Consider the following 24,441-nt stretch of genomic DNA (forward strand, 5'->3'; position numbering starts at 1 on the left):
AATGCCTTCGCAACAGATTAATAAAAACAACACTTTTCTATAGATACAAACAGTTTCCTGGACAGCACATGTCCGCTATAATTTTTGGTGGGTATGTAACATGTAGCGAAGCTACTGTCGTATCCTTGGGTGACCTTGAATACTGTAATGATTCTTTACACCTGTATGAATAACACAATGCACACTTTCTGGCGATATGACATGTCTCCAAAACTCGTTCAAACCTGGAAACATGGAGAGTCAAACATACTCCATTTACGGCTCAAAATGACTGCCACGGTTGTCCCGAAAATCGTGTTTTAGGGATTTTTGAAAAATGGCCTCAATTTTGAATTATGGGTAATTTTGTGAGAAAAATGTCAAAAAATGCCATTTTTTCACCAATATGTCGACAAAAACTAGACTTACAATCAGAAATTAAAAAATCCCTAAAACACGATTTTTTATCTTATTCCTAGTCTGCGAAAAATATAAAAATCGGGGATCTGGGGTAATATACGTAGCCAGGTTTGAACGATGTTTGCCTAAAAACGTGGCATGACTTGTGCTCGGAAACCCGAAAATAATCGTCTTTCTGAGCGAAATTTTTAAAAATCAGTGATTTAACATAAAAAGCTAACATTTAAAGGATGTTAAGACGATAATTTCATTTTAATTTGACGAAATTTACCCCTAAATATTATTTGTTCATTTTCAAATATTTTACGGGTAGTCCAAAACAGGCCAAAATAGCGTCTTGTAACCCGATACCTTTTCGAACGCGCATAGCAATGGGAAAGAATGCCGTAGTGACAGACCGCCGTGAATGGTAAGATTTGATGTTACAAAGCGAAAGGATCAGGCATCGGAAGACATATGTCTAGACAAATACATTAAGGATTCACAAAGTGAATGATCTACAAGCCAAGGTAGACTGGTTCCATACTTATGTTGTTCAACAGCCTTGATGATAAAAAGAAAATGCAGGAAAGAACTTTCTTTGCTGTAATACGAATTCATTTGCATAATTAATGAAAGAAAATTCTACAAATCACTTGGTGAAGGTATGAGATCTCAGAACTCTTGCCGTATTCCAACAAAATACACCGTTTACATATATCGTTATATACCAATTATGTCAGTTTTTTTTTACAAATTGTATTTGGTATCAAGTGTTCTCCTTATTAAAACAACAGACAGGATAGAATGACTACACAGGCATTTTTAATTATTTTAGACGCCAAAGATAGATTAGAAGAACCCTTATCTTAAAAGACTAATTGCGGTGTCTCCTTTACCGTTCGTGCTATGCTGCAGGTAATTTGTTCTTTTCAGAGATACCAGGACTAATGAGTTAGAAATCCTGAGCTCATCAAGTAAAGCGGTAACTCCATGGCGCTTGTACTTTCATTAGTATGGCAGGTTCTTCAATGTATTGACTCGTTTTAGTTTAATGGTTAATTTTCTTATTCATATCTCACCATATTCTTGCTGCTGACAGTTTACGTCTGCTAGCAAAGATTTGTAATTTTGCTCTTCAAATTTCTTGTGTTCAAATCACAGTTCAAACTTGTTTCTATAATCAAAGCCTAAAGGTATTTCGAATATGCGAATCCCTCCAGTTGTGCATCTGAAATATCTGAAAAATGACGTGTCGTGATTGTTTATTAAACGACACTTCGTGTGTATTGAAATGGACGTGCGGTACGATTTGGGCAATTGGATCTACATGTAAATATAAACAAATGATGTAATTCCGGGTTAACCTTTTACAGTGCTGCTGTTGCATCAAAATGTGCCCTTGTTACAGGGAGGTCTACAATGTATCAGAGTGCTATCACAAAGACCCCACCGTGTTCCCCATTACTGGTGGTGTTGATAAAACTGGTTTGAAGGATAGAGATGGATGTCCTCGTTTCGAAAAGAATCCACTCAGGGGACATGTCCCAGTTTCTTCTAATTTCCCAAGGAATAAGTATGCACCACTTCATTACTCCTGTACAATTGTCCACATGTGGCATAATTAAGTCCGAATTAAATCTAACCCTTAATACTTCAAAGCACATAGGCGTGAAATAGGCCAGCTCAGTCAGCCGTAATGTACCTGTAATTATACCTTCTGTAAGACTAAAAAACATGTATACATATTTTACAAGCCGTAATAAATGAAACAAAAGACAACTCTGACAGCTGATAAATGAACTTACTGAGCTAACCATTTCTGACAAAAACATGATCTGTGTACAGCAGCTAAATGCAGTTGACCAATATATATTTTGCTCAGTGGCCATATGAAATATATAAAGATAGGGGTTGATGCCCAAAATGTGATGCATGATCTTTTCCTCCCAAAACATCGAATCTTACCCTTTTTACAGACTAGGTCCTTGATGTACAAATAACCATCATCAATCAAAGTCCGTTGCCCATTTGTAATGTAGTGACCACTGTGGATTTTGGGCGGGTTTCTAAAGAGTAATCATAAGTGATATTCTAAAACAGACAGTATAATGGTACAGGATTTAGTTCTTTAAGATCACTATCAGATCTTCAGAGCTGCGAAAATGGCATTATGATAATTGCAGAGCGCGAACTGCCCTAAGATTTGAGTTATAGCAGGCAAGATGTTGATTTCGTTGACCTGCCATTACTGGGAATGTAGTTCCCATATGTGAATAGTTATTTATGGCAGCCTTTTGGTGATAATGGTGTGTTCTATCATGCACTAAAGCTGTTTATATATCAGGCGCTACATTTGTCTTTTATCACATGTACAACACTTTGAAATAAATGTTCATGAATAATTCCAATGCCAATGGTAGATTGCAGCTGGATTTGCATGACATAATAGGATTTGCATATTAGGCATAAAAGTATTAACCATATGTTCTGGATGCCAAAATATACAATGTTCCAGAATTGCACAAATTACATAGAGATACCAATTTTTTGTAAATAAAATTTGGCTTACAGTGGCATACGCATTTTTTCCTTTGGGCATCATAGTAAGCTTTTCATGAAACTGACTTAAGTGCCTTAAATAAAAGAAATACTTTAGACGAATGTTCCAGTGATTTAGGCGCGCTCTTTACACCTAAGGCTTATCAACGCGTAACACATTGTAAACAATAAAGTTCAAGCAAATAGTGTGGAATGCACAATGTGGGGATTTTATATTTACCATGTAACACACGTTTTCACAATGTCAAATAGCATTGTCTGTAAAATTTGACATGCATAGATACCTATTTTTAGAAATGTTTTGCTAGCTAGAGCATAGCAGATGCATATGAGGATGAGTGAGTGAGTAAGTGAGTGAGTGAGTGAGTGAGTGAGTGAGTGAGTGAGTGAGTGAGTGAGTGATTAAGTGTGTGGGTAAGTTGGTAAGTGGGTGAGTGCACTTAAAATATCAGATCACTATTTATCAAAACATGAACAAATGCATGAATGCACAGACTGTTTACACCTATAAATATATAACACTGGCAAGCACTGTGGACTTCATCTTATTTTCTTTGTAAACTACTAAGATCAGCAAAGAGAAAAGCGTACCCATTATGATGTTATCCGCCAGAGTGAATGGCATGCTGAAGATCCCCACCAGTAGATCCCCCACGGCAAGGTTTAAGATGAAGAAATTTGTTACTGTTCGCATTCTGGGGATGTTGGCGATGACCAGACAGACTAAGGAGTTGCCTATCACACAGATAATGAAGAGGAGGATGTACGCCACGATGAAGACCACCACAACCCCCAGTGTCTGCTTCAAGCGAAGCTCGTCACCCTCCATGACTGGGTTGTGGTCTGTGGAGTTCTCCGATGGATCCATCCTGCAAACAAGAATGAACACACTGTAAGTCGTGTTTAGATCTCAAATTACAAGTAAGTACTTAGAATGAAGCGTCTTTCTCCACAAACATGTTTAAAATGACCTACAGTCATATCATGAGCAGACAAAAGTTTAGCCAGCGCCAGGCAGTCTGCAGCAGAAATTACTGTAATACCTGGTCATGTTGTGCGCCCTGAAAGCCATAGAAACCTAAGGCAAAGAAAGATAACAAGCAGTAACATCCGCGTCCTTTTTTTGCAAACGCAGCATGCACGAAAGCAATTTGGACCAGCCTGCATCTAGAATCTGGTTTCCAAATTACTTCACTTCAGGAACTTTCTGTAAAAGTCACCGGATATGCTTGTAAAGGTCATTTGACGAAGAGGTATTACATCCACTTCCTTTCAGCACTCATGTATACCTATTGAAAACCCCAAAGGCTTGTATCTATCTCCTACTGGAACGCCCTTCTTTAGAATTCAGTCGGGGCGATCTGTGTGTTACTTCAGTGGCCTTTTCTTTGAATCATAAAAGCACGACTGGCAAATATGCGCATATATAGCATATACGGTGTTCACAAGTACTTCTTGAAATTCCACCTGAGTATTCACTAGAATAGTTTCCTTTGAGTGGCGTTGATGTACCATACACACAAGTGCCACGGTCTGGTCATCGAGTCGTCAAAGATATACTTGACAAATACCGACCGGCAAAGGCTCTATGCGTGCCCCGGCGAGTAATGTATGGGTCTGAGCAAAGCCATTAACGCTTCCTTTGAGTATCCAAACAAACTCACAGCGTTAGAGATATATAGTATTTGGAAGCACGCCACATTATTAATAAACATACTTACATCGCACTATAAAGGCCTCTGTGCCAGACTGCCAGCTATAGTTTGCCTGTTTCTACAGTAGAATAGAAGAAAAAGCGGTCTAAAATATCCCCAAATGGACTCTAGATCTTCTAAATGTTCTTACCTCTACAAGATCGAAGATCAAAGATCAGTTAATGGCGTAGAACGGTCCACTTGTTCCCAGTCGCGATCGTCACCTGCCTACCTCTGCCGTGATTTAGTTCCATCCCACCAGACTTCCAAATAAGGGAGTGACTGCAGCAGCTGATGTTATGTGAGGTCGCTGACTGCTGTGTGAGGTAGGTAGTAAGCCTCTTTGCATCCGATTTTGATATGTTGCAGGACTTCTGGCTTATTTCCATGCATTGTCATTACATAGATACAAAGTGTCAAGAATGGTTTAACAATAATACGTTAACTCTGTGCAATACAAAATTATTCTTAAATGGCAGTAAACATTATTTTAATACATTTTTTAAATATCTATAAAACATAAACCCTGTTCCAAATATCTATATAACATAAACCCTGTTCCTCTTTACAACCATGCTCTTGTGCCTATGGTTAGTTATCGATCAACACAATCGTCATTAGTCCAGCTAAGTGATAGTCCCCTCTCGAAAGTTTACTTGCTAATTGATTAATGTGGATTACACGATTAACAAGCAGTCTTGAAAGACAATGTATCCAATTGCTTGGGCTGCAGAACCTTGTAGATTGAAGCAGTCACGAACTTACTCTCTGCCGACGTCAGAACATTACCAAGGGTCTCATCCCTCACGATATCTTATCAGATTTATCTCCCACAAGGCCGGATGGATTTTGTCAAGAGTTGCCAGCTTTACCGTCCCCAGTGATTGTCCGAGGAATCAGCTAAAAGCCCAATACTTCATACTTATAGCCTCCATGAAATGTCATGGAGGTTATACATGTATTTTCAGTTGCGTTCGTCAGTCTGTAGTTCTGTCTGTCATTCTTTCTGTTGGTCAAAAAGATAACTGAAGAACGGCTGGGTAGATTGGTTTCGTACTGTTATTTGGTGCGTTGGTAGGGTGTGACGAAAACTGGAAATGATTAGATTTTGGCCCCCCCCCTAATGTCTTCCCTTGCTACTGCAGCGCAATTTACGATTTTGATACCTCGTGATCTGGAAATGCTAGGGTCATGAATTTTGGATGGGAGGTAGCTGTCGTGCTGGGAAGAAGTCATGTGAGAAGTCTCGTTTATCCTGTATTTCCTTTTTTTCACTATTCGCCTTGGCTATACTGAAATGAATAGTCAGAATAGGCACCATACCCTGTACAAAATAATATTCGTCCATAATATTAATTATTGTTCAATTTTAAGCAATAGCAAAGTGATTCAGGCACAAGGTGCATATTAGATGGATGTATAAAATAAAATAGAATGAGGTAATTTTTCACTGCAACAAATATAGGAATGGCGCCATATTTTGCTTCTTGACCTTTAGTCAACATAACTTTTTTTACAACTAAACATCGTTAAATATTTAACTTTTCTTATCCATCACTTGGGGGGTCTTTAAATATGTTATGATGTTCACGGAGTCACCCAATAATCCAATATAGAGAGTATCTTGCTGGGTATATCGACCGTATAATGTGGGTGTTCCAATTTGATGTGATGAGTAGGTGGCTAGTTTGGTGTCTGGCCTTAATAACATGTTATCAATCAGACATCCTATGCTTTGTACCTTCCGTATGTTGCACCTTTAGATCTACTTTAAGTGTTACTTTGTTGAAAGTCTGTTCAATTAGAAGTATTCATACATTGCATTTATGTATTAGGAAGGGGTCACCACTTCAAAGTGACTTAGATTTTGCGAAATTGTGAAGCAGGACACTTACCATACACTACGCTGTGCCAAGAGCTTTAATCTAGATGGCCCAAATGCTTTCTTGAAGATAATTGTATATTGCTGGCATCTACGTGGCTCGAGTACTAAATCGGGCACAGTGATGCAGTATATGATTTACATGTACATTGTAGAATGGTCCGTATCTCACCTACACTTTTTTCATTTGGTTTAAAGGTCCATATGATATTACTATTTATTTTCATTGTAGATAAAATCCTATTGTTTTCATATCGTTCGATTATAATCTTGTAATCTTGTAATTTTTGCATGTGTTTTCGTATGGCGTATATTATATCATCTGACATTGATCGTATTACCGTACATAATCAATTAAGTTATTAATGGGCATGGCAACAAAACACTTAAGGTACAAACAAAGTGACTAACATGATTATCAATACAGTTTCAAACAGGAGATGAATTGAGAACTTTGCAAATAAAATAACAAAGGCCAATACCCATCAACGCATCTCGACAAAATAAAAAAAAGAATAAGTTCTCATACTACCAAAAATACATCATAGCCAATATCATATAAAAGCCTCAACCATACATATTTAAAATATGTGGGGCTAACATTATCAGCAAAATATCCATCATTCCCACTATAGTACAAACCCTAATATAAAAGTTTATTGAATAATTCGAACCACACTGAGCTCTATCAATAAACAGATTGCTATCTGACAGATTAGGTAAGTGTAAAAAATAGTCATCAAAACATTAGCTTTTTTGTATTATACACAGTTGAGTATCAAGAATAAATAATATGCTAAAACATATTTAATTGATATGTTTTGAGTTTACTGTGAGTAACGCCCCCTTGGTCTAATGAGCTGTGTGTATATGTAGTAAGTATAAATAATTGTGACCTATTGAATATTATGAGGAGACATGTGTACAGCCACCAGGCATCAGCTCCTGAGGCCCTCCGACGAATGGTGGTTAGATTAATTGACCTCTTGATGATTAACAACTGACCTCTATTTTAGCTGACCAAAATGTCTGCCCTATATTGTTGTCCCTATTACCACATGTTCATCATTATAGGAGCCCTGGCGATTTATCTCCTTAGATCTTTATGTAGTTGCTGGCTCGTCGAAATAAGAATATGCACTGTTAGATGTTAAGACAATTTATATTACCTACAGAGTCGGTCATTTTTTTAAATATCAACAATTAGATCTGGCTAAACAGTGTAATTGTGGAAAATTTGAGGGAAATAAGTTTCTAACATATACATGTACATGTATAGCACGTAGATTCCTCTAAGGATTCTGAATAATTTACTTTGGCTTTCAAACTTTTATAACTTTTTTAATGGTAAGTTCTGGCTTTTTTGAAGACATGCAGCACTTGGCATACCAGCAGAATCGTTAGATTACATTGAACAAAGAACACCAATATCCAAGCCCAGAAAGGCTTTGATGGGCCATACTCTCGCGGTTATACATTTTCCAACCAGAGATTATCACATACATCAAAGGGGTTGTTGAATTATTGAGATGCTAATGGCATTGGCATGGCGGGGCTAACGGTAATAGTGCGTGGATAATATGTGTTTGATGACGCATTTGGGAGTGACTAGAATAACTAACGTATTTTGCTCATCGTTGCTCAATTGCAAGTTTGAAAGTAAGTCTAAGATCAAAATTTTTCTTCGAGCCTCCCATGTTATTCTAAACTATTGAACATTTTTTCAACCACTACCGTTACTAATTAAGTTAAGGTATTAAGAAACATATAAGGATTTTTCATTTTTAAAGAACATGTGTAAAGAAATTGATATTGATTTACAAAGTACACATTGAAAACGCTTAAAACAATCATAAGAACGTCATGATAGCCCCTTTAACCCATAGCCCATAACAGCGTTACGGACAGCCAGACGGATGTATATTCACTTCTTAATTGGATTTGTCTCAGTGTCATCCACCGTTTAATAAAGTTAAAATAATGAAGATACTGCTAGGATCATCTGTATATTTCTTGTGTGTGTGTGTGTGTGTGTGTGTGTGTGTGTGTGTGTGTGTGTGTGTGTGTGTGTGTGTGTTTTTGTTACCAATTTGACATACCTTGATGCAAAGGACCTTTGAATTCTAAAATAATCAAAATGGCATGGCAGCAAAATGATTGTAGTTGTGCCCATTTATTCTATTCCTATTCAAATGCGCATCGGATTTTTATGAGCCTCAGACCAGATTGCTAGGTGTATAAGGTGGTAGAAATATTTTGTTTTATTCTGTCTTATTTTGAAGGACTTACCGTCTTTGTTTTGGTGTATTTAGGGAAATCCTTATTGCTTGGTCCATCATTTTTAAAAGTGTCAGTGTGTCAAATGGATACGATTATTACGTTTTAACATTCTGCTGGAGAACTTATTATCTTATCAAACCAAAACTTTCCAAGGCGGTATTTGAGGTATATACAGATCTCTTGGGGGTTGTATTAGTGCTGTGGCAATGTCATGAGTATCAGGGAGAAAACCAACCGGAAATTGAATCGCTGTCTCATAGCTATGAAGTGAAATCACATTGCTATCGGAAATTACATGTAACAAGCAATATTAACGACGCAAAATAACGATTTTTTCAGACATACGTTGATAAAGGTTTGTTAAAGCCAATTTGTTCAGTCGTCGGCATGGCGCCAACTTCTTATTCTACATTTCAAACAGCAGGGCTGTTACTAATTCAGGCGTCTTGCAAGTGAACAAGATGACCTGACGGCTATCCTAATTGCAAAGTGCCTAAGACCGCCTAAAGGGAAAATTAATTACAAGGTTCTCGACAGTGCAGTACAGGAACAATAATGTAAATCACGTCTTCTTAAGAACCAAAGCCATTACGACAAAAAGTTATAAAACTCAATTACAATGACGTACTTAAAAAATCTACTTGCAGAACGGACGAGTTAGCAGCTTATTATTAAATGCAAAAATACTATTTTTAAAAGCAATCGTCCTAATGTCAACTTAACATCCGAATAACAGGCTATCTGTTACAATTTTTGTTTTCAGTGCCAATTTACAATATTTCAATGCACACATCCGAGCATGCAGTTTGTGTTTGTGCAGCTGCGGACTACCGTCATTTTTATATGTAATGCTTTTCAAATTGTCTTTATCATCGCAGCCACATGTACCGCAAATAACACGAAGGGGTGAATAACAGCTTTAGAATATGGCCAGAAGTGTTTGCATCGAAGATATATTTCTAAAATGGCTCCCACCTCTGAGGGACGATTCACACTTGTGTCTTATCACATAAAACCATAACGTTTTTGCAGCACTCATTAACTCTCATCTATGATAACCCTTAGGCGTATAAGGGCAAACTTTGACAAATGTTATTCTGTGGCATTTTAAGTTAATAGCTAATATATTGTTTTAAATATTTGTTGTGTAGCAAATATAGCTATAAGAACAGCTATATATAAATATGTGTAAATTGATTTCATAAATGTTCTAGAATACAAAAAGTTATATAGTTTCTGAAGATATTATGGATGTGGCAATCTTGTCACAGAATGTCATTTTAAAGTTCATTCAAGTACACGCATCTGACTTTGAATGTATGTGCTTTACCATATAGCATTCTATCTCATAAGAATATTATGCATAGCGCAAAGGGCCGTGCCCTTATTCTGCATACTGACACCACTTTAAATCAAGATCATCATCAACGGAAGACGCATCACAAAAGATCAGGAACTCGGTTTTTACGATTCCACAAACCTTTCGGAGAGAGCAAGATGAATTGTGTTCATTCTCCTTCTAGGAAGAGATCCATGTATAATGACTAGAATTCCTTATCAGAAGACTCACCTATTCTGAAGAAGCAACCATCTGTAACACCTTCGGTGATTAAAGCATTGATCATTTTACCATTGACTATCATACGGTTTTATTTTAAAGAAGAGTTGGTCGGGGTATTGCATCCGATGGCGGGAGACTGAAGAAGCTGAGTTAAGTATATTGACAAATCATAGCACAGCATATCTGCTTAGGTCATGCTGTAAATAAAATGCGCTGAACGAAACCTTGAATAGCTTCTGTGTTAACTTAATAACAACTCTTGGGTAATATTCTATTTTTGGTGCAATCGCAGTCATGTCTGTTGTTCAAGACAGTTTGGGGTCAGTAATGAAAGAAATGATTTTTTATCATTTTGCTTTCGTCACACATTCTACGCTGTACACCACATGTACACTACAGAGTGAAAATTTACAGTGTATTAAAATAAGATAAAATATAATAAAAGAAAAATTGAACATTAGAAAAAGTGATACAAAATTTATCTGTTTTTCAGGTTGCTAAAGGTCCTACCTTACACTTATACACAAAGACAAAGAGACTATGGACTAAATGCTATATATACTGTTGGGAATAAATAATTTAAAACTCACCTTTTTTCCAAATAGACGTCCAACGCTAGATATAATTCTGGGTGGTTCTAATTCAGACTGTCGACACCAGGCAAATCATTATTCTTCCTTCGTAAGCAAATCAGGACGTTCAGACGTGGTCTCATTCATGTCAGTGGAACCATCCATTTCCTTTACAGCTGTCAACTACAGCAGCGGAAGCCTCTCCACAAATTACAGCCGTTGCCAATATAATGATGACGTATTAACCTAGGGCAACCTTCGCATTGCAAGGTTAAAAATGTTCTGTAGAATTTTGTAATCAAGTGAGGCCACAAGAAGTAATTTTTTATGGATGACATCGGCACGCGCATTGATTTTCGCCTGATTTTGAAAAAAAAGAAAGAAATCTTGCCGAAAATGGTTAAAGATGTCTGTTGCCATGCCGGAATGTGGATAGCAGATAAATATATAGAGCTGAAGTAGACAGGACAAGCCTCTGATTTATTGTTGTCCTTTACTTTGATGCACTGGTGTATTTTATTCCTTTTATGTGATCTTCGAATGATTCAATTTTTTTTCAAAATTGCTTCTGTGAAAAATTAATAATGTAATAGTTGGTACCATAAAGGTATCATCTCTTGTTTGACACCGTTTGAGATGTCAAAATTTGAAACTATAGAAATCTCTTTTTCTGGCCCGGCTTGTTTTCTTTCCCCCTATCGCATTATTCTGTGGAGACTGTAATCCATACAAATACTTGCTGTGGCCTGATAATTACATACGGCCTGAACAGAAAACATAATGTACAGGTAGAATATACAAGTGTGCAGTTGTCTTAATGTGAAGGCAGCATGTACCAGAGGGAGCCGCCAAGCCGGAATCCACCAGGACAGGAAAGGACAGAAGGTCAAGCAATTACCTGTCAAGCGAGACTTGGCAAATATGGGAGGTGAGTGAGGCTGGGTCAACGCTGGTTTGGGCTAGCAAGCATCTAGTAAACTAGAAAGGTAACATTTTAAAGCAAATGCATCATGTTTACCTTGAAGTTAGCATATCGTCTGCTCTGTTGATTCTTACTCAGACACAGGGGTCTAAACCCCATCTGCTATAAAATTGCAACATAATGTAACACAATACTAGTTACCATGGTGACAGACGTCTGGTTCAGGTCATTGACCTTTCTTGTTTGGAGAAGAAGAGGAAGAAGAAACAGCAAAACAATATGTTTTCCTAATGTGAAGGTAAACATAAATACAAGAGACAATGTCAAATCACAACAGTTTGCCTCAGTACTTTCTGCAAACGGGCAAGATGAACATGATGATGGTAATGTCACATGTAATATTTTAATTTCCATACTGTATACACACACATCAAAGCAAACATGCGTTTATCAACACCTTTGATAAACGCATTCTTTAAAAAACGAATGCACCAACTGTCAACTGATAAGTACCTTTTCCATCATTGCCAAGTCAGCAATAAAGTTTTGCCGCGATGGTATTACCAAGCTATCTCCTTTCCACTGGATATTTTGGTATTAGATACAAATATAGCAATCCCTGGCGGTACACCGTGAAGTATTGCCCGGTTTAGTGTTCCCCAGCTAGTGAGTCCATTGTGTCCGTGTGATAGAATCCTTTTTGACAGATTTGCCATTTAGCTTTGGAAGGAAACGTTTTGGCTTAACTGTAAATTGCATTTCCGTTGTGATATTATGATTCTCGCCATTAATGGCTGAAAACGACCAGCAACGCCTAAGAACGGTTCAAGAATACTAATGCGCGGTTTAGACTAACTTTATCATCCACCATTCTTTTACATCACTGTCATGACATATGAGTATCTTAACCTTACTTGAATACTTATATCCTCTTGGCTCAATGTAACAATTTGGACGATTGTTATTTGACTGATTTTCTTATTTTTCTAAATGCCACTTTTTTCATAATCATACTATGTCTAATAAGTAAACCAGGAACAGACTAAGAATAATTGATCTCATTTTATGTTATTTTTCCGTAAAAAAACACTTAAAGTGCAGTTTTAGGGCTTGAAAACCAGATTTTTCAAATCAATATTCTAGTCACTTATTTACATACTAACTTGTAACAACACTGTCCCAATGTGTATCGACATTCATGGAGCGAAAATGCTCAAAATTCTGACGAAAAATGGTTACTGAAGGAACTTGAATTGATTTTTACCACTCAGAAAATAAAGGACTAACCTTGGGTCCTTCTTTGCAGTTTCAAATGCCTAAAGTATGAAATACTGATTCAAATGTGCTAATGTGAGATTGTGTGTATCAATGCCATACAGATTGCCTTATCTATTGTAATCTTTCCGGTTTTGCCACCCTGGAATTGCATTGGATGCCTTTAAGTGAAAACGTCCTTGGCATTATATAAAAATTATGTGACGCCCTTGACACACCAAACTCAACGCCATGCATCAATGCCAATACGATTCAGCAATGCGGTAGCTAGAGGAGTAGCGATACCCTTAAGCTGCACACTTTTGCAAGATGTGACAATTTTTCTTCGGGACATTTCCTTAGAATGCGCCGACGTTTCCGGAACTACATTCACCCTAAAGTGCACACAGATCTATCATTACACAAGTGATATACAATGTATCCCTTTTAATAAGGCCATGTTGATTTGATTATATGGATGACATCGACGCGCGCATGAATTTTCGGCCGTTTCCAAAAAAAAAGTTTTCAACCATACTGTAAATCGTACAAAACAGTTGCAAAATGAGCAAAAATATACCATAAGTTACAAAAAAAATTAATAAAAACTATACCAATGTCGTAGAATGCCAAAATCAAACGAAAAAAGACGAAATTGTAAAGAAATGAACTTGAAGACTAGATTATTCGCCAAACCATATTCAGTGCCATTTGCTCAACCCTCATGACCACGTAGATTTTATAATGAAAAGAACTTTTTTTTTGCAAAACTTTTTTTTTTATTCGCACGCGCGCATCAGTTTTGGGGCTCCCGGAGGATGTCATCCATATAATCAAATCAACATGGCCTAAATAGAAAAAAAAAAACTTATCAACTTCTGTCCTGTCTTGGTAGTAATAGTCGGCATTGATCATCCTAAACATTGCAATTATTCTATACAATGCATCTCGTGAGAAGCAAATGACAAGGAACTGTTCATTATTTTTTTAACGTTAATTTTTTTTGAATTTAATAAAATGCCATAGCAACATTAAACCGCTATTTTTGTATTGCATTTCCAACAGAACGTGATACTATCGTCTTTTGGCAAAACTAAAGACAGGTACACGGTATGTCTTTGTAGATGCTTGTAGATCACTATCCTGGTTACCAAACCTATTTTAGCTCCAGAATTTTAACATTTCCGCAAATATGTATGTGGGGTCGTGTGGCGTAGCGGCAGAGTGCGCGACTCGGAACTTTGAGTCCCGGGTTCGAGTCCTGACATGCCACCGATCTTGTGCCCTTGGGAAAGGCACTTTACACGGCTTTCCTCACTTAGCTTAGGTGTAAATGAGTATTGTCCTGTCATGTATTTGTCCCCTGTGTTGGTGGCGGCATTAATATAAGTTAAAAAAACTTGAGTGTGTCGCCCCCACGTCTGGTGATTACATGTTGGAATATAAAAAAAAAGGTTAGAAGATTTATAAACATGCAAAAATATTAACCCAACGCCAAGATTGCAAGCCCCTTGACTCCACTTAGCGGCCACATTGCAAATTGCACTCTCTTCAATTCCTTTTTTTTACGTCAAACGTTATATCTACAGTTCTTGAAACTTGTCTTTTTTCAATCGAGTGACAATGTTTTGCTGGCAAATTGGTAGAAAATTAGACGAATTTTTAATCATTCCATACGTAAGCTGATATGCGAATCGCACGATGTCGTCTGCTGTCATTGCTGAAAATCTCTGTGGCTTATAATTCATTTATGATGTTTGGAGTCAACTTAGCTACTAACATCCTGACAGGGAATAGTTAAATCTTCGTGGTGGGGAGGGGGGAACTCATTTCTAGCCTTGAAAGTTATCAGTTCATATACAATTCGCACCATATTGTCTGCTGTCATTGTTCAGACTCTCTGTGGCTTATAATTCATTTATGAAGTTGAAATGATGTTCGGGGTCAAAATCCTGACAGGAAATAGCCTGATCTTAATTGGAGGGGGGCCATTTCTAGCCTTGAAAGAAGACGCAAGTGGATATGCAATTTGCACTATGTCGTCTGCTGTAATTGTTTAGGCTCTATCTAATTCATTTATAATGTTGGGAGGATTTTCGGAGTTAACTTAGCTACTTACATCCTGACAGGAACTGTTAAATGTTTATGGCGTTCTTATTTCTAGCCTTGAAAGTTATCAGTTCATATACAATTCGCACCATATCGTCTGCTGTCATTGTTCAGGCTCTCTGTGGCGTATAATCCATTTATTATGTTGGCAGGATGTTCGGAGTCAACATTACTAATATCCTGACAGGAAAAAGTTAAATGTTTAACATGTGGGGGCGTACTCATTTCTAACCTTGAATGTAAACGTCCATGCCAATATGCAGACTGACTATTGCTTCTGCCTGGATGCATTATTCAATATCCTGCTGTTTTCGATATCATACAGATTGCTTTTGATTAACAAAGCGTGTTGCTACCTCCGTTAGAAACTTTCTTTTCAGATGAATGATTATAGGCATGATATAGACTGGCGTTTTCTATAGTCAGGTCATAAAGTATGCGGAGACAAACGTCATAGCTTGCAAAGGGGTGGCAGAGCTCTCAAATGAAATTATGACAAAGTATGAAGTAGGGAATATAAGGGGGCATACGTGCGTCAGAGATGGCAGTCTAGCACATATCATTCGGTATGAAACGTCATGGAAGTCATGGCTTTCGTTTTTCAGCTAAATCGACTATCTAAATCACGATCCAGCTATCTTATGAAGAAATGATCCGTTTATCCAGTATGTTATCTATATCAATAAGTGACAATACGACTCAGTTGTAAATGTTAGAATTTTCAGAAAAAAATGTAGCAGGGGAGTCTTTTTAGTCTATATTATTGATCGGTAAATCATATTAACTTTTTGTTGTCTTATTGCAAAGAAGTAATTGAAAAACCTAACCTAAGTTGGAAGGGTGACATATTTGAATACATTCATAAAACAGAAAAAAAAGTATTATACGATAATGGCGTATTTGAAAAAACACACACGTTGTTCTTAACTAATAAGGCAGAGGAGTTCTAAGAAATCACCTGGTGACGCTGATGAAATATTTTGTTTGTGCCCACACATACGTGATTTGAATATACACAGCCACAACCACAGACCTTAGACAGCGTCGTGGCGTCTCAACGGACACTCTGATCTCGATACCGGTAAGTTTGATCCTCTAGTACACTGATTCCAAAAGAAATAATTAGTCTGGTCGGTTTCATTTTTTTCTGATTGTGTTGGGATGTGTCTTTAGATAATATTGTATCGATAGGAGATGTTAATTAAAAATATGGTGCGGTGTTTTTGACACATATTTAGTAAGCTGCCTTGCACCTATGACAACTTTTCTCCCCTCCTAAAATCTTAACATAAATGTATGTGATGCATGGATTTTGTTTTGTTCGTGTTCGTTTACTTATCGTACTGTGAATTTAACTCGCGATAAAATGCGATTGCACCGAATGCACGATCTTTTTTACTGTGTTGATTTTACGTTTTAAAGTCCTGTAAATCTAGGGTTATAATGGATCATTTGCAAGAAAATTGCACCAACAATGTAGTAGGAACTGTGAAATCTGGCTTTCCACTGCACACATTGATTAAGACATAGGCATTGATTTTAAAAGAAGATCAATAGAAACGCTCCAGGATACGGCCATTACCATTACTGGCAGACTGACAGGATTTGAACTCTGTTTGATGTTGGTGCATGTTCACTTCAAATGTTAATACTAATATTTTATGTTATTTTTAATATATGAAAATAAAAACACACGAATGCAATGTCTTAAAAAGATATCATTAATTAATGTTTATGTATTTCAGATAAATGCAATTAGAAAGCCCTAACCGAATCTAATTTCTATCGTTGACGGATAAAAAATCAATATCTCATTTGTGTAGTTGCTACAATCGTCTCTCGGTGTAAGATACCAGCTTAACATTTTACAGCTAAAGATCTACTCTGTTAAATCTAGATATTATTAAATAACGTTCAGGATATAGTGTACTGGTATACTGTACTAGTACCATATTAATTCTAGAAAGAGAATTATTGCATGCACCTAAATAATCTCAGTGCTAACATCCACCAGGTATTGTATTCCGTTTAAAAATAACGCTTACATAACATATGGCAACTGGGTACAAATTATTTTTATGCTTAAACTACTATAAAAAGTTTGGCAAGTAGACTTGGTTTATAACGGATGTTTATTGATTCAATCAGCATTCTTTTTCCGGACGATCTTATCGCATTAGATGATAAAAAAAGACCATGAATACGAGTTGCCAAGCTGTGAACATGTAAGCTTACTGGCTATGGCGCTGGTTGATAAAACCTTGGTTTAGGTATACATTCCCTTTCAATGACATTGTAAAACGCTACGTGGTAATCCAGTAGATCTAAGTCTCTCTGTGTCCTCTGAAGCTGCTAGATAACATCATCCGTCTTCGGGATTGAAAAGCAACACGGATGCAATAACATCGAGCCGCCTACACTTGTAGTACAAAGAAGATAGCGCGAGGTTATTTGTAAAGTCTTGCACGACTTGTCATTGAGTCATTGGTTGTAGCTTCTATTCAACATTCGCTATTCTACCAACTTCTCCGGGAAAGCCAGACTGTCGTTCAATGTCCTTTGAAACAGACATAAGAGCTAGATTTTAAAAGGTATATAATCAGCATTTTGAGGATTGCGGCTTGTCACCATGTTTATAGAGTGATTCACATCAACACACTTTGAACAAATATTAATCTACAATCGCCCGCGTCAACATCTGCGTCACTGCGAGGTAATGTTTCAGAAGGCGCTCCGCTTTGAGCTAACATTCCGGACTCTCAAGTCTTTGGAAGTCCATTAGCAACAGTAAATTGATATTACAACAGAGGTTTCCTTGTAATTGAACAGAGACTAGTACCAAAACATCTTTCAATCCATTAGAACGAAGGACTGACAGCAATCTTCAAAGTTGTTGCAGTGCTGAAAGGAACAACATCAACTGGAGATTGCTAAAAGGCCCTGCATCACAGTCAAATGCCAAATCACAGTCATGTTACGCATCTAATAGAAATATTAAAAAATATAAACAAACAGAATGTAAGAAAACTGGTTTAACTAATGTAAAACCGTGATCAGCAGCGAAAGACAAATGAATGGACTCAGGTCGTTTGCATTCAAAGCTACTGAGTGCGATGTGAAGTGAGAAATAGGACACCTTGTGATTGTGATTTGTTGACACCTTAAAATGCTTCAGATGAAACATCACAAGTGATGAAACGCATGTCCCTGTTTTGGGTCTTTAATCACCGTACGAACCTCACCAGGAGAATCCAGCCGATGAATCCCAGACCTGTGTCCAAGAGCTTACTTTCACGCCCCCCCCCCCTGCAATAACACAAATACAACGCAGGACAACGCTAGATTTACCCTTTTTGCTCCATGGCTGTCCCTTATATTCATCCGTTGCCAAATCAAACATTTTGTCGTTTACTCAACAATTCATTACCGCTTTAAAACGCTTCTAAAACTCAATTTTTTCTTGTATTTTGCATCGTGCCCTACCTTTCCACTGCGTTCGTCATCGTGTGCTTAATTGGTCATGTGCTTCCAACAGCTTTGTTCTTTATTACGTTGCAGTACATATGTATTATTATCTGTATTTCCTTTATATTGGATTCGTTTCTGTTAATGTATCCTTTCATTATGTGTGAGTGGTAGCGTTAAAATAAGTCTTAGCTACCTGAGTGCGTCACCACTTTGTGCCGTACTATCCGTAATGTTTGAACAATAAAAAAGACAGGTACAGCGGGACTGCCTCCAAAATGTTCTGTAGGCTTTCGTATATAGCAGTAGAATCAGTTCGCGTAGAGAAAGTGGCCGTTTTTATATCAACATTTAACCGGTGATATCAGTATGAACATTTTTGTTGTCCTCTATAGTTAATGGTGTTTCATGCTTGGCATGGTATGCCATGTGTTTATGTATGGTTTCATTGTGGCAGAAGGCGTGAGAACAATCGAGTTAACAAGATTTCAACAAACACCAACGTGGTTTCTAATATTTAGTTAAATAAGTTTTTTTAAACGTTATTGTATATAAACCCAACAACAAAACAGTACTGGATTTCTATATGCTACACGGGTGCATATTGATTAAAAGAACCATCTAGGTCCCTAGGAGAATGCACTATTAGTTATCTGCATTCCCAGTGCAGTATTTCGAATGTCAGCAACACTCATATGTATGTGCCTTGCTGTAACAAGACGTCGTTGCTCTTCGATCAGAAAAATGTAGACGCCACTGGATGACGGATCATCCAATCATTTATCTTCTGGTAAAGAAGAGCTATTGCATAATTCATTTTCTTTTTTTTACAGACATCTTTCTCCCTTGATATTTCAAAGTCACAAGAAAAATGACCCACCAAAAGCAAGTTGATTTTATCAGACTCTGCGAACTGATAAATGTCACGGCGAATGCACTTAGATGACGTATACGATATCCCATTTTCATGACAGGTAATCCAGCACCAAAATATACAGGTCGTAGCAAAAATGTGTAAGAGACCCGCAATGGCCTCTACTAGATCCCAAAGGATGAAGAATCAGCAGGGCTATCAATGCAGAACCATAACTTTCCGTTGGACCCCCAACTGCCAAATGTCAGTAAAATCGCTCGAATAATGGATGACATTTTTCTACAGGTACTGACTAGTAAAACAGCAGAAAAAACATACCGGTCGCGGTAAATGTAAAATACCTGACCAATCACAATGTTCCAATTTATGTACTAATTCTTTAAGTAATATAAAGGGAAATGTTGATTTTCAATAAAATGTGCTTTGATATTGCGATTAGGTTTGAGATTCACTACTTTTACATGAATTGTATCACCTTTGCACATCTGTGTTGAAAACTGCAACAACAATTAATTGCCTACATTATAATCAAGCGAGCCAAAATGTCTAGCTTGCTCATGGCACTTTTCCTATGCTTCTCTAGCATGGGTACATTATTAATATTTGTCCACTAGTATACAGATAGAACTGGATTCTGTAAAACATGTCGATTAATGATGATTCTATGCAAAGATGTTAAAACAGAGTTGTACATTTTTTGTTCTCATTACAAATTAGCTGGTTATGTGCCAGACCTTTTCACGATGATTTTATTGTATCAAGCTCATGTTGGTAGAGTCCATTAATATTAAACCGTCCATTTGGCCTAACTCACCCGGAAAATTAAGGTGCTTATTGGATCTTCCACGGCGGTCAAGGATCGCCCTCAACACGATGATATACCTGAAAAAGAAAGCACATAGCACGAACCTTACCGGTTTTCATCTTGAACCCAGTGCCCTGCAATCCATTGTGAATTAACCTGACGTTAGATGTGAGGGTGTTGAACCCGTCTGGTTGACGGTATCTCACATCCCTCTTGGCCTCCGGCCTTTGCAGATGTCATCATTAGGAGTGGCACCTTGGGTGATACGGAACACAAAGTCAGTGTTGTATTCTCTCATTAATGGCATCCAGTGCGATTTTAGGGCTTGGAAACCGGATTTTTAAAAAGTCAATACTTTAGTCACTTATCTACAACCTTAGTTGAAACAACACTATCCCAATCTATTATAAAGAAAAGTCCAAAATTCAATTTTCTAAAAGCGGTAATGTAAGGGCCTGGATTGATTTTTAGGGTACCACCCAGAAAACTAATCTTGGGGTTTGCTTCTGCAGTTTTGAATGCCTGAATTATTGAATACTGATTCAAATGTGCTAATGCGGGACTATGTGTCACTATCATACAGATCGCCTTATTAAGAATATCTCAAGTTTTGCTACCCTGTAATCGCACTGGATGCATTTAAATAATTTCCAAAACTGTGACCAAAACTGTAGAAGAACAGAATCCGGTCAAGAAAAAAACTCAAAGCGACAACTCAAAGCCCGGATTGAATAGCTGCTATGTTCCTTTTTGTGCTAACGCTGTCTTTCAATGTATTCTTTCATGTGAATAGTCATATTATTACTCGTAATGCGTCAATGATACTCTCTGCTCCTGTTTGAAGTCTAATATCAGATGCAGAGGCATTTTGACGTCTTTACTTTTAAATTGTAAATGGAATGGGAAAGCTATTTCAATTGACAATACTGAAATATAAAAAAGCTAACAACCATTGGTATGTTAAATAAAAATGAGGACAAGTCATATAACTTTTGTACAATAGGCCACTGGCACTGGCAGACACTAAACATAAAAAGAACTACACTATTTGACGTTCGGTTATTTCATGAACATACATGCCTGTTTATTGAGCGGGCTATGGACGCTAAAAGGCTTGTAAAGACTGTAGTGGTTTTAGATGTTACTGATATCGTATTGTGTCATCAAATATAAGCTTAATATATGACATGGTATGGATATTTCCCTCATACATGTATTATGACATCACATAGCCCATGTGATTCTTTACTAGTTAAATATTCTTGTCTATTACTTTTTAATTGCAACATGAGATTATAGTGTTTGACTAGTGGCAACTCTGACAATGATTGTTAACATCAACTGCTTGTCTCAAAAATTGAAACAATTGCAAATTTGCCGAAAAGAAGCTAAAGGTACGTGCAAATTTTATTTATACTAGTTACAGACCATAACTAATACCCATATTCAGTGTAATGCATTATTGTGGTTTATCCTATCTTTCCATTATTTAAATGCTGCCATGCCTTGTGAGTCGCGTGTACAGACGTAATACACAGTTGATGCTATGAAATATCCAAAGCCTATTTAGAAAGTAACTTGAGGGCGCTTTGAGCAAGGTCTTGTCAGTCTACCATGAAATTGACATCCCAGTATTATTTGCAAACTGCAATGGAAAGTCAAGACAAGTCAAGGTTGTTTATTAATAATGGCCCAGTATGCGTATATATATCACAGAGGTCAATCGGCATTTTCTACCGACCTTTAGGCTTATCTTACAAAAGGCTTACCCATTAGGCCACAGCAAGTAAATTTTATGGATGGCATCCTTCACAGACTCCAAATCTAATGCTATAGGGCGAAAAAAAAAGCGGGCCAAAAAAAACAAGATTCCTACATTTTCAAATTTTGACAACATAAACATTTTTTTAAACTGATAAAGAAATGATACCTATATTGTACTAATGGTTCTTTTTTATCATCCATTTCTGACTGAAACAACTTGAATGTAAAAATGAATAATGAATGAATATAAAAGTTTTTAATTTCATCATTGTACAAATAGTTTTGATTTAGTGGGAACATCTTGCACACAGAGCCACCATCACATACACTTTATAAAAGGAACGAGATGCATCATTACATTAAAGTAATTATAAAAGAAAAAAAGTTTAAATTAAAAGCCTTGTCTTGTGTCCTATCTTCGTAGTTATCTACCATCCACGTTCCAGCGGCAACAGAAATCTTAACAGAATAGGAAATTAGAACTTTGTAAATTTACCCTGCCCCTTTCCTGACTGTGCTGAACAGCCAAACTGATAAAAAAACGACGTCGTCTTTCAACACAATGCGTGCGTGTAACTGCAGTAGCCCATGCACATGCAGTAGCCCATTTCATTAAATCAATGCAACCACGTTAATGTGAGGTCACATTTTCAAACCGGGGCCCGGCCGGGCTGTTTGTATGAAAGAAAAATTAATTCAATTGAACAATTCATATCAGGAGTACATGCATCTAAAAATGCTGATTATTAAAAAAATGTGTGTTCACAAAAGCTGCCCGGTCGACCCCTTGAATGAATAGTGAACTCAGCATTAGATGATATGACAACTACAAGAATTACCATGGATATTACGAAAATACAATAAAGGAAAAACATGTAAGATGTGACTACATGTATGCGTTACATGTGCAATGACTTCACTACTCTTACTTCATCAAGGTCAAGTACAGAGGCTCCTGCACAGCCAAGATTACAGGGTTTTTCTCCGGGGAAATTTTGTGGGAGTGAAATGTGTAGGTGCTCATTTCAAGTGGAACCAATCATTTCCTTGAGTCATTAGTGCTGCACGTCTTGAAAGGGTATGCATATGCCTCCATTGAACAACTACTATGCAGACTTCCCGAGCAGAGAATGTAATCTTGAACATATTAATCCTACGAGACATCCTTTTTAATAGTAAACGTATGCTGTCTATAGATAATTTCAAACTTTATTCAAGCAGACTTTTTATTGGCAATATGTGGTTGTATTTTACTAATGCAGCTTAAAACGAACATTTATCTAGGAATTGTACTAGCACAGTACACTAGCACAGTACATAAACTTTTCTTATTTGGTCTCGTATTGTATTTTGGATAGCGTCCAAACACTTGCAGTCAACTTTATGCAATCAGTATTTTGCTTGGCAATATGTGGTTATTTTACCAAGGCAGCTTGAAACATTCGTTTGAAAAATAGCATTTATTCAGAAATCATACTAGTACAGCATAAATTTCATAAACTTTCCTTACCTGTTCTCATATTGAAGTTTGGATAGCTTCCAAACTGATGGACTGAACACACCCCGGTATAGTTCACGGGTTCTACTCAATCTTTGAATTAATAGCTATGCTTATAATCTAATTTCGGACGCCTTGCAGTTACCATTTATTCTACCAGAAGGAAATTATAAACCAATGCTGTGCAATCTTCTACCCACATATTGCATTGTAAAGAAACGAGATTGGATGCCATAGTCGGAAATCCTGTTTGAATTGAGAAATCTTTGCCCTTGAAGTAAGCGCGCGAGGAAGCTTTATTGTGTATTCTGCGCCAGCGGTGGTCTCTTGCAGACGTGATCATGTAGATAGTCTGCAGCTGGGTGGACACTTACTTCTCTTTCAAATCGACGATGTAGCTGTAGCTGTCAATCGGGGGTCATGGTCGATACAGCAGGTGAAAACCCGCACCGAGGTCCCCAAGGTAATTTACTGTTCTAGTCACATATCCAGGTAGACACTACTTATTCATACGACTTCGTGTGTTTCATGAAGTTCTAGGTTTGTATCCGTTTATGTCTGCTTTCGTTCCCTCAGCATTAGCAACCTGACCGCCTAGACAGACCGCTGTCAGTGTTTTGCGCTGATGAAAGAATTATCTTCTTATATTAACATTTAACTGTCTGCCTGTCCCTGATCATAGCAATCTCCCCTGGAAAACTGTTCCAGAATTCAACAGTTGTTGGTACAAAAAGTTCTTTTATTTTCCGGCCCTTATCAAATTTCCATCAACCAGATGGGAAAGACCATTTTATCATTGCCTCGTTAGTTGCATTTCGCTG

At 37.3% G+C, this 24,441-nt stretch overlaps 1 protein-coding gene across 1 annotated transcript in view; it reads right to left on the reverse strand.

Annotated features, from left to right (window-relative positions):
* The window catches only part of LOC109478252 (neuropeptide FF receptor 2-like), an 8,403-nt gene extending 4,595 nt beyond the window's left edge, over window positions 1-3,808 (reverse strand). The window contains exon 1 of the mRNA XM_019779708.1: window positions 3,532-3,808. Coding sequence (XP_019635267.1) covers window positions 3,532-3,808 — 277 coding nt within the window. The remainder of the gene's footprint in view (window positions 1-3,531) is intronic.
* Window positions 3,809-24,441: the final 20,633 nt, after the last annotated feature.

This window comes from Branchiostoma belcheri, unplaced genomic scaffold (assembly GCF_001625305.1).
Source record: "Branchiostoma belcheri isolate BF01 breed outbred unplaced genomic scaffold, Haploidv18h27 scaffold43, whole genome shotgun sequence".
In the NCBI taxonomy this organism is placed as follows: Eukaryota; Metazoa; Chordata; class Leptocardii; order Amphioxiformes; family Branchiostomatidae; genus Branchiostoma; species Branchiostoma belcheri.